Source organism: Mytilus trossulus, chromosome 1, assembly GCF_036588685.1.
Source record: "Mytilus trossulus isolate FHL-02 chromosome 1, PNRI_Mtr1.1.1.hap1, whole genome shotgun sequence".
Taxonomy (NCBI): domain Eukaryota; kingdom Metazoa; phylum Mollusca; class Bivalvia; order Mytilida; family Mytilidae; genus Mytilus; species Mytilus trossulus.
Window position 1 is genome coordinate 113,142,966 of NC_086373.1, and position 19,121 is coordinate 113,162,086.

A 19,121-nucleotide genomic window follows, 5' to 3' on the forward strand; every position below is an offset into this window, starting at 1 on the left:
TATTAGTAACGATATCACCGGCCGTGCGGACACATGGTATTAGTAACGATATCACCGGCCGTGCGGTCACATGGTTTTAATAACGATATCACCGGCCGTGCGGACACATGGTTTTAATAACGATATCACCGGCCGTGCGGACACATGGTATTAATAACGATATCACCGGCCGTGCGGACACATGGTATTAATAACGATATTACCGGCCGTGCGGACACATGGTATTAATAACGATATCACCGGCCGTGCGGACACATGGAATTAATAAGGATATCACAGGCCGTGCGGACATATGGTATTAATAACGATATCACCGGCCGTGCGGACACATGGTATTTATAACGATATCACCGGCCGTGCGGACACATGGTATTTATAACGATATCACCGGCCGTGCGGACACATGGTATCAATAACGATATCGCCGGCCGTGCGGACACATGATATTCAACGGTATGAAAAGTTAAAACTATGGCAATCAGTTTACTTATTTTTTCCGATTTCTATTATAAAGTATAAGTCAATACCTCATGACGTGTTTATAAGATATAGCAACATTTTGTTACAATGAATAAAGTTTAATGATGTTCAAAATTTAGAGAATGTCTTCTAGAGAGTGTAATATAAAGAAAATTGTAAGAGTGTATAGTATTTATAGAGTCAGTGTATAGATAATATATACATCGAATTGACATGGAATTATATTTTTTATAATTTTTTTATGATAATTTCTCTGAGTTTCGTGAAAGGACGAGGTCTGTCTGTATTTTTATTTCGTAGGAAGTTGTAGATAAATTAAAACACATTGAAAATAAATATATTTTAAGGTTTATTTCATATTTAACAAATTGATTGTATTCAACACTAAATTAATAAATATGATAAATCTAGCTCATTATAGAGAAACTTGAAAAGAATCAACGTCGAATTATCAATTGGATCAAATGAAACTGCTGTCTATATCAATATAACAAATTATAGAGATTAATAAAAAGAAAACATTAGAAATTAATCGCACTAAAATAAATTAAATGAAAACAAAGATTGAACTGACGTATAAACACTGAAGGTTTTGATGGTTAATTACAAGTTTCCTATGAAATAAAAGATAGATAATATTGTTTATGTTTACATCTTTTTATTGTTTTATTGTATGTGTATTTGTGATGGATAGGTGTCGCGTGCACGGCAAGACCAAAACCTGGAACTATATATATATATATAGACAGAATAGTGTCTATCTAACTCATTTTACGTATATCATCACTTAGAAGCGTATATAAAACAGTTTAAATTGTGTCAGGTTTACTAACAAAGTCACAACCTGGAACTACATATATATTTTAGAAAGAATTGTTTATCTCTTTCTTCCGTAAGAAACCTGGACATTATTATTTAAGACTGAATTGTGCCTTTATGCTTTACTAATGTATACGGCAAAACAAAAACCTGGAGCATTAATTTAAAATTTAACTGTTTGAATTGTGTCCAGCATTTTAACGTAAGCAATCTGAACCTGTAAAACTATCAGGTTTGATTTGTCGAGCGTGTGTAGCGAGACCAAACCCTGGTACACTATACACACATTGGGACTATCATGTATGAATTCAACTATCACCAGCATCAGTTACAGGGACCAGATAGAATAAATTACAGACGGGAGTTAATGCAAAATATAGGAGACAACGCGGAACGTGAAAGGACTAGAGTCAAAACATTGAGAGGGGCATTTTTGGAACTACAGAGGAGTCTTCCTGCCGTACCCCCGGACACTAAGTTATCCAAGTTAGATGTTTTAGTTTTAGCCACAACATACATTGCACATTTAATGAGAACTTTGAATGACGAGGAAGAAAATCAAAATTTTGCTTCAAATGGAATCTTGCACCCAGTAAAGGTAGGATCACATAATCTTATATCTTTCATTCTAATTTCCTAAAAGTAATATTTCCGTCCATGGGGTTACGCCTGATCCGTTGCATTCAAGCTATATATCCATAGTGTTACGCCCGATCGAACGATTCAACCTATATTTTCCAAGGTGTTTCGCCCGCTTAAATGCATTCAAGCAATATTTCCATATTGTAACTTCCTATATCGCCCGCTTAAATGCATTCAAGCAATATTTCCCTATTGTAACTTCCTATAACACCGAATAGCATGGCTATAAAGGGCACCAATAATTAGGCCTTACTTATGTTGGAAGGGGTATAGAGCATGACATAGAAAAGTGACCGGTATTATAATTATTCATCACACACATTTTATCTAGAGAGGCAGACATACTTTTAGACCACACATTTACATAGTAAGACTTAACAAGTTGAATCTTCACACTCGTAAAACATTTGTTTTAATTTTCGCTCCAGTATATTAACTTTCCTACATATATACTTTCCTATAGTCTCTTTATGTCACAATCATCATTCAATAATTATAAAACATAGGCCTGTTTGAAAAAATAATTTGAAAATTTAGTATTGTTTATACCTGTATATTATATTTTTTCAGCAACTTACTTATCTAAAGAAAATTTAAACCACGAAAAGAAGAATACATGCTTAATTATTTTTATTTAATTTGAGATTCTTTACCTTGACATGTTGAAAATTCAGTAAATGCCTAAATGGTCAACTAATGAGTTACGTAATCTAGATTAAAGCTTGATAAAATATATGAAAACACCTTTAGAGTTGTTTGTTATACTCTATATACTGCTAAAAAATCAAGAATCAATATATTCTGATGAATAGAAGCGGTAAAGTTATAATTTTATATCAATTTTTAGTGACATTTCTGCCTTTTTTGCAAGAGTTATCTCCTTTTTTAATGCAAATCTCCATAGGATTTCTATTTTAAATGGTGATTTTTGTAGTCTTCCTCAAGTTAGATTTTATGGGACTTTTTTCTATGTGTATTTGGGGTACAATGCTAAAGATTAAAAAACTTAAAAATCTTCTGTTGCAACTACTTTCGGGTTAGGGTCAAATTTATGCTAGATTGACTGAACTATACGATCACCTCAGGGTATTGCATAGAAGTAAGATATGTGGAACCAAACTTAGCTGCAACTATTACATGCTTGTGATCTTAAAAAACAGTTTTGAAAATTGATTTATTTAAATAATTTTATTGTTGAAACATCGAATGTTCATTTATACATGGATTGGAAATAATGTCATTTCTTTCTCTCTGAAATAAAAAAGATATAATATGTAGATATAACAAAATCTATATATAATCAATATTCACGCATACACATCATTGGCCTATAAGGGGCACAAGAAACAAATTACACATATAAAAGAAACAAGTACTATCTACAACGTACGTATTTTGTCACACTTTATGATATGTATTATATATGTATCCATAATTAAGAATATGAAATCCAGAGAATCTTTCTCCAGCATTCTGAACATACAAGATAGGAAGTACATTTCTCTGGTAGATTTGTATTTTCACTTATGTATACAAGTAAAGTTATTATGCAATTGAACTAAATCAGTTATTAAATCTTTAGAATTTTTATGACCCACCTACGATAGTAGAGGGGCATTATATTTTCTGGTCTGTGCGTGCGTGCGTGCGTCCGTCCGTTCATTCGTCTGTTCGTCTTTTCGTCCGTCTGTCTGTCTGTCCCGCTTCAGGTTAAAGTTTTTGGTCAAGGTAGTTTTTGATGAAGCAGTCAACTTGAAACTTAGTACACATGTTGTTTATGGTATGATCTTTCTGATTTTACAGCAAAAGAAGGCTTTTGACCCTAATTTCACCGTCCATTGAACATAGAATATGAAAGTGCGAGAGTCGGGTTAAAGATTTTGGTCAAAGTAGTTTTTGATGAAATTGAAGTCCATTCAAACTTAGTTCACATGTTCCATATGGTATCTTTTTAATTTTGGTGCCAAATTAGATTTTTTACCCAATTTCACGGTCCACTGACCATGGAAAATGATAGTGCGAGTGGGGCATCCGTGTACTTAGGACACATTATTGTTTTCAAAGCATTGAAACCCTAATTTGCTTTATTGGTTTTTTTAAATAAAAAAAATATAACTTGTTGTTTGTCACATACTGAAATTTTTTAATACCTTTTAGCTAACAAAACAAACATTTCCATCAGATTTACCTTTTTTTATGAACACATCCAGAGGAGGCTTTGTTTGATAAAACATATTGTTTCTTTGAAACACAGCCGTACTCGAGATTAGTTTAAACAATATTTTATTTTCAAAAAGTGCACGAAATATAATTATACGATATCATAAAGGGATTCGGAAACAAGAAAAACTTATATAAATCCGTCTCCCTCAAGATTATTTGCAGATATTTTTAATTTACCTCAATTGTATCAAAACTAAAGATATAATGAATAATAGAGATAGGTCATTTAGTACATATTCCAAGGGGAAACTTGATGCAAAGCATTATTTTTTACTGTTTCATTGCATTTGATAGAAAAAGAGGACTTTGTGGCAAATAAATCAAGATTTTTATAGAAAATCCACAGCCTATTTCTATTATTCTATATATCTGTAGTTTTGATACAATTGAAGTTTGATAAGTTCGTACAAAAATGGCTACAGAAGGGTACATAAACCTTAAACATTTTTTTTTAATCATAGCCAAAACATTGATTAAATTTTTAAATAATTGAATAGTTTTCCATTGGAATCATCGGTTTAGATTATTATAAAAAAATGGAGATTTTCAATGAGACAACTATCAACAAAAGAAAGTTAAATTTCTTGATATAAAATGTATAGTGTCTAAAATGATTAAATTCTTGTTCGTGTAAACAATTTCTAAATACTTTGAAAGAAAATGCACCAAAATGTTATGTTTGTCTTATGAAGCTTTTGACTGCATTCAGACTATAAATTATGTCGGATAATGTTCTTCTGGTTCATACGACTGTATAAATATGTATTGCAAAATTATTTCTTCGTATTATTAACACCAAATTTTATACTACTTAGGAGTAGGAGTTGCTTCCCTTTCCCCAGGTAGAGATGCCAGCTAGAAAATTAATGTTATATGGTCTTGAGAATCGATGATAGTCCGTCGGAAGGGGACGATAAATGGCTGACCCGTGTTAAGAAAGAGACACATCTCTTGCACGTTAAAGACACCCTTGTAGATTTTGAAAAAGAGTAGGCTAATGCCGCAAAGTGGAAAGGGCTTAACACAAGTTGGAATAACTTGTTTTCCAATCCACTATGAATAAACATGTTATAACTAAAACTAGAAAAAATAACTGTATTGTACTCATTAATAAATTCAATTATGTCTATGCCTATGCCTATATATAAAAAAGAAGATGTGGTATGATTGCCAATGAGAAAACTATCCCAAATAGCACATGTCTGTGTCAATAATAAAAGGGACAACAATCCCAAATAGCCTATATGTTGGTGTCAATAATGTAGAGACAACAATCCCAAATAGCCTGTCTGTGTCAATAATGTAAGGGACTTCAATCCCAAATAGCATATATCTGTGTCAATGATATAAGGGACAACAATCCCAAATAGCCTATGTCTGTGTCAATAATGTAGAGACAACAATCCCAAATAGCCTGTCTGTGTCAATAATGTAAGGGACAACAATCCCAAATAGCCTATGTCTGTGTCAATGATAAAAGGGACAACAATCCAAAATAGCCTTTGTCTGTGTCAATGATATAAGGGACAACAATCCAAAATAGCCTTTGTCTGTGTCAATGATATAAGGGACAACAATCCCAAATAGCCTATGTCTGTGTCAATGATATAAGGGACAACAATCCCAAATAGCCTATGTCTGTGTCAATGATAAAAGGGACAACAATCCAAAATAGCCTTTGTCTGTGTCAATGATATAAGGGACAATAATCCCAAATAGCCTCTGTCTGTATCAATGATATAAGGGACAACAATCCCAAATAGCCTATGTCTGTGTCAATGATGTAAGGAACATTAGTCCCAAATCGCCTATGTCTGTTTCAATGATATAAGAGACAATAATCCCAAATAGCCTATGCCTGTGTCAATAATTTGAGGGACAACAATCCCAAATAGCCTATGTCTGTATCAATGATGTAAGGAACATTAGTCCCAGATAGCCTATGCCTGTGTCAATGATATAAGGGACAACAATCCAAAATAGCCTATGTCTGTGTCAATGATATAAGGGACAATAATGCCAAAAAGCCTATGCCTGTGTCAATGAAATAAGGGACAACAATCCCAAATAGCCTATGTCTGTGTCAATGATGTAAGGAACATTAGTTCCAAATAGCATATGTCTGTGTCAATGATATAAGGGACAACAATCCCAAATAGCCTGTCTGTGTCAATAACGTAAGGGACAACAATCCCAAATAGCCTCTGTCTGTGTCAATGATATAAGGGACAATTATCCCAAATAGCCTATGTCTGTGTCAATAATAAAAGGGACAACAATCTCAAATAGCCTATGTCTGTATCAATGATATAAGGGACAATAATCCCAAATAGCCTATGTCTGTGTCATTGATATAAGGGACAATAATCCCAAATAGCACATGTCTGTGTCAATGATATAAGGGACAATTATCCCAAATAGCCTATGTCTGTATCAATGATATAAGGGACAATAATCCCAAAATAGCATCTGTCTGTGTCAATGATATAAGGGACAATTATCCCAAATAGCCTATGTCTGTGTCAATAATAAAAGGGACAACAATCTCAAATAGCCTATGTCTGTATCAATGATATAAGGGACAATAATCCCAAATAGCCTATGTCTGTGTCATTGATATAAGGGACAATAATCCCAAATAGCACATGTCTGTGTCAATGATATAAGGGACAATAATCCCAAATAGCCTATGTCTGTGTCAATGATATAAGGGACAATAATCCCAAATAGCCTATGTCTGTGTCAATGATATAAGGGACAATAATCCCAAATAGCCTATGCCTGTGTCAATGAAATAAGGGACAATAATCCCAAATAGCATATGTCTGTGTGAATGATATAAGGGACAATAATCCCAAATAACCTATGTCTATGTCAATGATATAAGGGACAATAATCCCAAATAGCATATGTCTGTGTCAATGATATAAGGGACAATAATCCCAAATAGCCTATAATTTTGTCAATGATATAAGGGACAATAATCCCAAATAGCCTGTCTGTCAATGACATAAGGGACAATAATCTCAAATCGCCTATGTATGTGTCAATGATATAAGGGACCATTATCCCAAATAGCCTATGTCTGTATCAATGATATAAGGGACAATAATCCCAAATAGCACATGTCTGTGTCAATGATATAAGGGACAATTATCCCAAATAGCCTATGTATGTGTCAATAATATAACGTAAGGGACAACAATCCCAAATAGCCTTTGTCTGTGTCAATGATATAAGGGACAACAATCCCAAAAATCCTATGCCTGTGTCAATAATAAAAGGGACAACAATCCCAAATAGCCTACGCCTGTGTCAATAATAAAAGGGACAACAATTTCAAATAGCCTATGTCGGTGACAATGATATGCGGGACAACAATCCCAAATAGCCTATGTCTGTGTCAATGATATAAGAGACAACAATCCCAAATAGCCTATGTCTGTGTCAATAATATACGGAACAACAATCCCAAATAGCCTATGTCTGTGTCAATGATATAAGGGACAACAATCCCAAAAATCCTATGCCTGTGTCAATAATAAAAGGGACAACAATTCCAAATAGCCCATGTCTGTGTCAATGATATAAGGGACAATAATCCCAAATAGCCTATGTCTGTGTCAATGATATAAGGGACAATAATCCCAAATATCCTTTGTCTGTGTCAATGATATAAGGGACAACAATCCCAAAAAGCCTATGTCTGTGTCAATGATATAAGGGACAACAATCCCAAATAGCATATGTCTGTGTCAATGATATAAGGGACAATAATCCCAAATAGCACATGTCTGTGTCAATGATATAAGGGAAAATTATCCCAAATAGCCTATGTATGTGTCAATAATATAACGTGAGGGACAACAATCCCAAATAGCCTTTGTCTGTGTCAATGATATAAGGGACAACAATCCCAAATAGCCTTTGTCTGTGTCAATGATATAAGGGACAACAATCCCAAATAGCCTTTGTCTGTGTCAATGATATAAGGGTCAACATTCCCAAAAATCCTATGCCTGTGTCAATAATAAAAGGGACAACAATCCCAAATAGCCTATGTCTGTGTCAATGATATAAGGGACAATAATCCCAAATAGCCTATGCCTGTGTCAATAATAAAAGGGACAACAATTCCAAATAGCCCATGTCTGTGACAATGATATGCGGGACAACAATCCCAAATAGCCTATGTCTGTGTCAATGATATAAGGGACAACAATCCCAAATAGCCTATGTCTGTGTCAATAATATACGGAACAACAATCCCAAATAGCCTATGTCTGTGTCAATGATATAAGGGACAACAATCCCAAAAATCCTATGCCTGTGTCAATAATAAAAGGGACAACAATTCCAAATAGCCTATGGCTGTGTCAATGAAATAAGGGACAATAATCCCAAATAGCCTATGTCTGTGTCAATGATGTAAGGGACAATAATTCCAAATAGCCTATGTCTGTGTCAATGAAATAAGGGACAATAATCCCAAATAGAATATGTCTGTGTCAATGATATAAGGGACAATAATCCCAAATAGCCTATGTCTCTGTCAATGATATAAGGGACAATAATCCCAAATAGCCTATGTCTGTGTCAATGATATAAGGGACAATAATCCCAAATAGCCTATGTCTGTGTCAATGGTATAAGGGACAATTATCTCAAATAGCCTATGTATGTGTCAATGATATTAGGGACAATCATCCCAAATAGCCTATGTCTGTGTCAATGATATAGGGACAATCATCCCAAATAGCCTATGTCTGTGTCAATGATATAAGGGACAATAATACCAAATAGCCTATGTCTGTGTCAATGATATAAGGGACAATTATCTCAAATCGCCTATATATGTGTCAATGATATAAGGGACACTAATCACCAAATAGCCTATGTCTGTGTCATTGATATAATAAACATTAACATTACCAATTTTCTTGCACCAGCTGTGCAAAGGGACAATAATCCCTAATAGCCTATTTCTGTGTCAATGATATAAGCGACAATAGTCCCAAAGAGTCTATATGCCTGTGTCAATGATATAAGGGACAATAATCCCAAATAGCCTATATCTGTAACAATGATATAAGGGACAATAATCCAAAATCGCCTATGTCTGTGTCAATGATATAAGGGACAATCATCCCCAAAAGCCTATGTCTGTGTCAATGATATAACGGAAAATAATCCAAAATAGCCTTTGTATGTGTCTATGATATAAGGGACACTAGTCCCAAATAGCCTATGTCTGTGTCAATGATATAAGGGACAATTATCCCTAATTATAGCAGTACGTAAGTTAGTTTAATAATCAGTAGAACTGTCACTGAAAGCTCTATGAATCACTAGTTAATAGTTGAGTAAATATGTAGGACCCGGAGGTACGATTGAGACACTGAAGTACGATGGTCCTTTTCGCTGATTTGCGATGTTCATTAATAGCTACGTGAGGCTAGTTTAAAATCAACAGAATAATGTACAATTATTATTAGAGCTTGATTTTTATGAAAATTATTACATAGAAATAGGAAGATGTGGTATGAGTGACAATGAGACAACTCTCCATCTTAGTAACAATTTATAAAACTAAACCACTATAGTTCAAGGTACGGCCTCCATTTCATACAAAAATTTAATACTTTCCCCAGCTGCAGTACAAAAACATTAGTCATCAATCGTATTCTTGTTCTCATTCACACCAGCCGTATACAAACCAAGAAGTATTCGCAATTAGTACTGGTTCAAAAGGAAAACAGTAACCAAAATAAAGATATTTGTCATAACCAAAACGTTGATTGAATTTTTAAATAATTAAAAGGTTTTCCATCAGAAGCACCAATAACTTTTTATCATGACTGTTTTAGCTCTCAATGTTTACATAAAATAATAAATAAAAAGTTAACAAATATCTTTGTTCATTGATATATAAACTTTGAAAATATATTTTATGTAACTAATCGCACTTAAGCGTATCCGCACTTCAATACAAAATTTTTTGACAAGCGCGATGGTTTTAATTTTCCTATAGTCAACGTTCCATTTCTGTGTAGCAACATCCCAGCGGCACCAGCATGTGGAGTATATGTGTCTCAGTTGATACGTTACTCTAGACCTAGCACAAAGTACGTTGATTTTGTTGAACGAGAAATACTGCTTTCTCAAAAGTGGCTAAGACAGGGCTATGAATAAATCAAATTAAGGTCATCACTCAAGATATGTTACGGTCACCATCATGAGCTGCTTGGCCATTATGACAAAAGTGTGTCAGGAATCATATCTGATATTCTTTTTTTTTAACTGATATTCTTCTTCAGTCATAATAACCTTCCATCACTACCGAACTGAACAAAGAAATAACATGACGGGTGCCGTATACGGTGCAGATAATGCTTACCTTTCCGGAGCACCTGATTTCACTCCCGGTTTTTTGTGAAGTTCGTGTTGTGTCTTAATTATTATTTAAAATGATGGTGTAAATGTCCTTTGGTTTTGTGAGTCTTTGTTAACTCCTTGGTTTTGATTGTTATTGTCTTCAACAATAGCATAATGTCACAATGTCTATATAACATTACGACGTGATCAAAAACACAGCTTCAAACCATCGCACATCAGCGTGGCCATCGTGGTTCAGAGTACTAACGCGGTTGAGAGTCCTACAAAAACAACATTGAAAGCTCTCTGAATCATCAGTTAATATATCATTTCAAGCCCATTGAATCATCAGTTAATATATTATTTAACACCTTTTGGATCATAAGTAAATATATCATTCAAAGCCTCTCGAATCAAAAGTAAACATGTCATATCATTCAAAGCCCCTTGAATAGTCAGTAAACCTGTCATAGAAAGTTCTTTGGACCATCAGTTAATATATCATTGCAAACCTTTTGGATCATCAGTAAATCTATCATTGAAAGCCCTTTGAATCGTTAAATACATGTGATTGAAAGCTCTTTGAATCAAAAGTAAATATGTCACTGAAAGCTCTGTTATATTTGTTATTCTCGTGGGATTTCGTCTGATGCTTGGTTCGTTTCTGTGCGTGTTACATTTTAGTGTTGTGTCGTTGTTCTCCTCTTATGTTTAATGCGTTTCCCTCGGTTTTGGTTTGTTGCCACGAGTTTGTTTTTTGTCCATGGATTTGTGAGTTTGAACAGCGGTATACTACTGTTGTCTTTATTTTTCGAATCGTCAGTAGATATGTCATTGAAAGGTCTTTGAATCAATAGTAAAGATATCATTGAAAGTCTTTTGAATGAAAAGTAAAGATATCATTGAAAGCCCTTTGAATCAACATTATTGAATGTCCTTAAATAATCACTAAACATGACCTCGAAAGCCCTTGAAATCGCTGGTACTTGAAAGTGCTTTAAATAATCAGTAAACTTGTCATTAAAAGCCCCCTAAAACAGATTTTTTCGGTTAAGAATAAAATATTTCTCTTTTTTTTCTTCAGAAATGGCCGATGAGGTCTCGTCTGTATGCCGGGATTTTATCCAGTACGTTTCCAGTGTATACAGGAAGACATGTCGAACATAGACAGAAAAACGACAAACACAACACATGTCCGTATCTACAGAATAACATGTGACAGAGCTCTGATAGAGACAATGCATGATGAACTATATGTTATCCGTCACGTAAATACAAAATAGTCGGAAGATTAACAAAGGACATATGAAAGTGTTAAATACTATTCAATTATTTAGTAAAGTGATGAAAGGACACAATTTGTTTATAAGATGCAGTATGTTTTGGAGATTTCACCTGTATATCATTCAGTACAACTTAAAACTAACAGTGTATTAACGTAAATGCATTTACTTAGATAAAGAAGATATGGTATGGTTGCCAATGAGACAACTCTCCATCCAAGTCACAATTTGTAAAAGTAAATAGTTATAGGTCAAAGTACGGTCTTCAACACGGAGAATTGTCTCACAATAAACTCATCATAGATACCAGGATTAAATTTTGTATTTACGCCAGACGCGCGTATTGTCTTCAAAAGACTCGTCAGTGACGCTCCAATCCAAAAAAGTTAAAAAGGCAAAAAAAAAAAGGTACAAACTTGAAGAGCATTGAGGACCAAAGTTCCTAAAAGGTTTGCAAAATACAGCTAAGGTAATCTATTCCTCAGATATACAAGCCTTAGTATTTGAAAAAATCAAACGTTTTGTCAACAGGCTATTGAAACCCTCGGGAAATTAAAACTCCACCAGCAGTGGCATCGACCCAGTGGTTGTAAATAAATTCATCATAGATACCAGGTTAAAATTTTGTATTTACGCCAGACACGCGTTTCGTCTACAAAAGACTCATCAGTGACGCTGGAATAAAAAAAAGTTAAAGGGACCAAATTAAGAACAAAGTTGAAGAGCATTGAGGACCACAATTCCTAAAAGTTTTGCCAAATACAGCTAAGGTAATGTATTTCTGAGGTAGAAAATTCTTAGTATTTTAACAAATCAAAATTTTGTTAACAGTTAATTTACAAATATTAACATACCAATGATAATTCAGCTGACTACTGAACTGGTGATACCTTCGGGGAATTAAACTCCACACCGGCAGTGGCATCGACCCAGTGGTAGTTAAGGAACTCATTATAGTTATCAGAATTAAATTTTGTATTTATGCCAGATGCACGTTTCGTCTACAAAAGACTACAACGAATAGCAAGCTATAAAGGCCCAAAATTGATAGTGTAAAACCCTTCAAACAGGTAAAACGATACAACTTATATACTATTACCTGAAATAATAGCGCAACATGACAACAGAGAAAGACATTCTATAAAATATCAGTTGGAAATATCTTAACTGCACCATAAGACACAGCAAGAAAAACAATTAACATACACTGAATGAATGATCTATGACACAAAGTATATACACAATTATCAAAGAAAGAAATGAAATGTAAAACAATAAGACAACTATAACCTTGGACAAAATACCGTTAAATTAAATAACGTAAACAGCTAAATATAATAAATTTTGTTGTCAGGGGTAAGACTTCATTGTTTTTGGATACATATATACCCTGTCATGTACGGTCTGCTTTTTCGTTAGATGATTCCTGCGTTGTATCGATCTGATGAGTTTAGCACTTTCTTACGTTATACTGTTACTTGTTACATCCCTGTTGTTTTTGAGAGGGTGTCAGCAAACTAGTTTAACCGTGCCACATAAAGAATTGTGTAGATGAACCAAGTTTTGAGCCTGCATTTCAGAGGTTGTCTTTGGTTAATTTTATTTTGTGTTAATCATTTATAAATCAGACTGTTAGTTTTTTCAATAAAATTGTTTCACAATTGTATGTATCGACTATATAAGGATCATATATAGCTGACTTTGCGGCATTGGCTTTGCTCATTGTTGAAGGCCGTACGGTCACCTATATATGTTAATTTCTGTGTCCTTTTGGTCTCTTGTGACGAGTTTTCTCATTGACAACCATACCACATCTTTTATATATATACGTAGATATATATATGTTACAGGGAATTTGTAAAATCAGGGATTTTGTAAAATCACTGGACTAATCAGTGATTTTGTAAAATACCTTACAGTTTCAGTGGCTAACGTTTTTTTAGTTAGCATTTCTCTCATAGTTCCTTGTAAAGTTCCAAAGCTCTGTATGAAACATTTGCTCACTTTCTGTTAGAGTACTTTTAATACTATTTTGTCCCTCTACCATGACCTTTTGCTCACTTTCTGTTAGCGAACTTTTAATACTATTTTGTATCTCTACCATGACCTTTTGATATGTTAATTTTCTGAACTATGCTGTACATGTCTTCAAGACATACATTATATTACAACACTTAATTTGCTTTTTATGTATCAAATTTCATGGAGCAATAAGGTGATCTTATAAAAAAAGAAGATGTGGTATTATTACCCATGAGACCACTATCCACAAAGGACCAAAATGACACAAACCTTAACAACTATAGGTAACCGTACGGCCTTCAACAATGACCAAAGCCCACAACGCATAGTCAGCGATAAAAAGCCCCGATAGGACAATGTAAAACAATTCAAACGAGAAAACTAACAGCCTTATTTATGTAAACAAATGAACGAAAAACAAATATGTTACACATAAACAAACGACAACCACTGAATTACAGGCTCCTGACTTGGGAAAGGCACATACATAAATAATGTGGCTGTGTTAGACATGTTTGCGGGACCCCAACCCTCCCCTAACTTTGGACAGTGGTATAACAGTATAACATAAGAACGAACTATAAAAATCAGTTGAAAAAGGCTTAACTCATCAGATAGAAAAAAAAATTGCTCTGATATGCATGTAATATTTGCCACTGGATCACATAATATAACACACTCAATTTCTTTAATAGAACTAACATATGTGTTTTTCTTCTTTTATGAGAGCAATTAACCTAATCTTCCATTTCTATAATGATTTTTAAAAATTTAATATAATATTTTACTATAATATACAGTAACTTGTCTTTCAAACAAGGTAGTGATAAAACATGCTTTGTCTTCTTTCTGTGGCTCATTGACAACAGGTTCCAAAATTTCATCATATTTTACCCAAGGTTCCATATGTTGCATACTAATTTTACCTCAACTATTTGAAGTAACTTTCATTTACTCTATTTGCATTTTGGTTGATGATAGTTTCATTGGCAATCCTTCCTCCTTAATTTTATAATTGTTATATTTGACAAATAATTGCATAAAAACAGCTTATGATATTGCTATTGTCATTTGTAAACTGCAACTATTTAATATGACAAATTAAGGCGTAAGCATATAATAGTTTTATTATATATCAAACATTAGCTAATATTTCATCGTGTTTCGGATACAATTATCGCATGTGAACATATTGTCGTGTGCTGTATATTAATGTGATAATAAGATTCATTTGGTATTAAATTTTGGTCAATAAATATCACCTAAAGGTCGAGTGTTAATTTTTTTTTATCAGCGTTTAAATTGAAAACTGATGAATTAATTTTAATATACAATAACACCACCTGCAATCTTTGATGATTTTTATGTTATTTTAAAGTTCAATCTTAGAAGTTTTATGGTACCAAATGTGGTATAAATAATTATATGAAGAAGCTGGTTGTATGATATTTTCTTTTTTTTCTGAAATGACAATTTCCTAACTAATCTCATATTGATGAAGTGTGATGCTTTTTAGTTCAAGCGTCTCCTTTGACATTTACTGACGTCTTCTGGAGCGTATTTTGAGCGTATTTTCATGATCTCTTTCGATGTGTACATCTTCTTTGACATTGACATATGGACTGAGTCGGGTGTGTCTATTCTGAGTTGGTCTTAGCATTATGTATTCTGGTTTAGTTTTCTGTAATTAGTTAATACTTCAGTTTCATTATGTATATCTCTTTCATATTCATTTGTTAATGTTAAAATTTACTGTTTGCAATAGCATGAATTGTTCTAAATAATAAGGATGTTCTAATCCCGAGCATAAAAACAACACCGTATTTGGCACAACCTTTTTCAACTTTTGATCTTCAGTGCTGAACAACTTTGTACTTTTTTCACTTCCGATCTTTTATATCTGGGCGTCACTGGTGAATCTAGTGTGGACGAGGCGCGTATTTGCGTATTGAATTTTAAACCTGATGCTTTTTGTTATATATTAATCATGTGTTTCTTTGTCTAATATGTTCTCCTATTTATTTGTATTGTAGTCCTGTAATATTATGTTGTCATTTCAATGTTGTATTTAACTTTGTCATTTAAGTGCGAGGTTTGGCATGCCACAAAACCAGATTCAACCCACCATTTTTATTCCCCTTTAAACATGACCTGTACCAAGTCAGGAAGATGGCCATTGTTATATTATTGTTCGTTTCTGTGTGTGTTGCAATTTAACGTTGTGTCGTTTGTTTTCTCTTATTTTTGAGATATTAAGATAAGACGTGGCACGTTACTTGTCTATCCCAAATTCATGTATTTGGTTTTGATGTTATATTTGTTATTCTCGTGGTATTTTGTCTGATGCTTGGCCCGTTTCTGTGTGTGTTGCGTTTCAGTGTTGTGGCGTTGTTCTCCTCTTATATGTAATGCGTTTCCTCCGGTTTTAGTTTGTTACCCCGATTTTGTTTTTTGTCCATGTTTTTATGAGTTTTGAACAGCGGTATACTACAGTTGCCTTCATTTAAATGCTGTTGTCCGAGTAGAGCTAGCTATATAGAATGATAGTGTGATGTTTGTTCAATGTTATATGCAGTTTTAAGTGTAGAGCTAGCTATATTGAATGATAGCGTGATTTTTGTTCAATGTTATATGCTGTTGTCTGGGAAGAACTAGCTATATAGAATGAAAGAGAAATTGTTCAATGTTATATGATGTTTTCTGGGAAGAGCTAGTTATATAGAATGAAAGAGAAATTGTTCAATGTTATATGATGTTTTAAGTGTAAAGCTAGCTATATAGAATGATAGTGTGATTTTTGTTCAATGTTATATGCGGTTTTAAATGTAGAGCTAGCTATATAGAATGATAGTGTGGTTTTTGTTCAATGTTATATGGTTATTTTAAGTATAGAGCTAGCTATATAGAATGATAGTGTGGTTTTTGATCAATGTTATATGATGTTTAAGTGTAAAGCTAGCTATATAGAATGGAAACTGTGTTTTTTTGTCAATGTTATACGCTGTTTTAAGTGTAAAGCTAGCTATATAGAATGATAGTGTGGTTTTTGTTCAATGTTATATGGTTATTTTAAGGATAGAGCTAGTTATATAGAATGATAGTGTGGTTTTTGATCAATGTTATATGATGTTTAAGTGTAAAGCTAGCTATATAGAATGGAAACTGTGGCTTTTTGTCAATGTTATATGATGTTTTAAGTGTAGAGCTAGCTATATAGAATGATAGTGGGATTGTCAATGTTATATGCTGTTGTACGGGAAGAGCTAGCTATATAGTATGAAAGAGAAATTGTTCAATGTAATTTTGTTTTTATACAGAGTTTATAATAGAATTCAGACCCCTTATTTGATGCAAAGTTTTTATTATAACCCCGGATGAAAAGAGAATGGTGAGAAGATGAGAGCAATGCTACAATGTACCCGTAGCTTCTTCCCTTGATGTTAAATGAATCTCATCTGTGTAGTTCTTGACCTGTAGATAAGTTCCTGATGAACTGACATAAGGAAAGATATTAAACATTTAAAGAAATGCGAGAAGAAATAAAATCAATTTTTTCGATTCTATATTTAAACTGATTACCTTACTACAACATAATTTTCATTAACTTGTGTATAATATTGTAAATGGCGTTTTTTTTTTATGTTCTTTGAAATTGTTTATCATCTCACAGCGATGAACTACTGTTGCCTTTATTTAATTCCCCCTTATTTTATTGATTTTGTATTAACACTATCATAGATCACATTTATTTGTTCAGTGTATGTTCACTAATGTAAACAAACAAACGAATATTTTCTTTGCCAATCACGGCGCCTAAAATAAGCAGAAAAATTTCAATATAATTTTCAAACATAATGTAAAGTAAATTAGAAATAGGTTAAACAAAGTACATAATATGATTGATTTTGATTTTATTGATTACATGTAATATGAAATATATAAGCAAATGAAGTAGACAATTTGTTATAATAAAAATATGATATATAATATGACCCATTGTTTGTTAATCTGTTCCACTCTATTGGCCACCAAATCTCATATTACACTAATGAAATATTAAATGTAAAAGAAATAACTAATGTAAATGCAAATATGATAATACATATCATTCAATATCTTTATATAGAGAAATTTAATTTAATATTGTATTTCTGTTTATATTAAAAACCTCTAATAATGGACTAATTATTATCAAAATGTTTTTATTTTCATTTCCAATTAGCCAAATAAAATGAGATCAAGTTTTTATTTATTTTTTATTTTTTCTATATATTTTGCTTAGAAGGGGATGTAAGTTTTACATGATAAAAAAGAAAATGCATCTCATCTTCTATTTCCTTAGTACAGAGTTGCGTATTTTATTTTCTAGTTTAATATTAAAGTAACTATCTTTGTTTATTTCCAGTTTGTGAGCTCCTATTCTAAATCTTGTTAAAACACATCTATGGATATATGGTAATTTCAATAAGTGTAGCTCAAAATTAAAATTTGATTTGAATAATCGAAAATTTCTAAGTTAATTTCCAGAGGTCTTATTTTGTCTTTTATCATGAAATAATTCTTTCTTTCATATATTGCAATACTTTACATGTCTTTTGATTGTGTAAGGCCATTTTAATTGATATCTTATATTGTGTCTTTCTATGTTATGATGTTACACTATTGTTTAAGATAAGGGTGAATGTTGGTACCTCTTAAAACGTTGAAACCCGCTGTATTTGTTTGCACCAGTCAGGAATCTAATGTTCAGTGTCGTTTGTCATTTATCATTGTTTGAACTTCTTCTGTCTTGTCTATTTATCATTTACTTGCATGCTCTTTCTATTTTACGTTGTTGCCATTTACTCATGTTCGTTTAAGTTTTGTGTTGTCTTTCAGTCATTTACGTTAGCTTGTCAAATAAGTCGTGGATAAACGTCTAAGGATATATGTGGAATACGTCATTCGGTATGTGGTATACGCGTCAACAGATATGAACAGTAATGATATGTATTATACACGTCAAAGGAGAAGTTTGTTATACGTCTAAAAAGTTGGTTATAAACTGTGGGGTATACGTCATTTGAAGTATGGTTTATATGTCAAAGAAGATGTACACATCGAAAGAAATTATGAAAATACGTTCAGGAAGAAGTCAGTTAATGTCAAACGAGACGTGTGATATAATCCAAATAACCGAAAATCATCACACTTCATTAATACGAGCTAGTTAATTAGGAAATTTTACTTTCGGGTAAAAAAGAAAATGTCATCAGTAATGTCAAGTAATTTTTTTTT

At 33.0% G+C, this 19,121-nt stretch overlaps 1 protein-coding gene across 1 annotated transcript; it reads left to right on the forward strand.

The window, feature by feature from the left end:
* Window positions 1–1,165: 1,165 nt before the first annotated feature.
* Window positions 1,166–11,941, forward strand: LOC134711829 (transcription factor 24-like). The gene is made up of 2 exons (XM_063572752.1): window positions 1,166–1,897; window positions 11,624–11,941. The coding sequence occupies exons 1-2, from the start codon at window positions 1,598–1,600 to the stop codon at window positions 11,756–11,758; spliced, it is 435 nt and encodes a 144-aa protein (XP_063428822.1). The 5' UTR covers window positions 1,166–1,597; the 3' UTR covers window positions 11,759–11,941.
* Window positions 11,942–19,121: the final 7,180 nt, after the last annotated feature.

Excerpts from the sequence above, each read along its gene's own strand:
- LOC134711829 (XM_063572752.1), top strand. The coding sequence starts at position 1,598 with ATGTATGAATTCAACTATCACCAGCATCAGTTACAGGGACCAGATAGA. Across the intron at positions 1,898-11,623 it reads GAATCTTGCACCCAGTAAAG|AAATGGCCGATGAGGTCTCG; the intron begins GTAGGATCACAT and ends TTTTTTCTTCAG.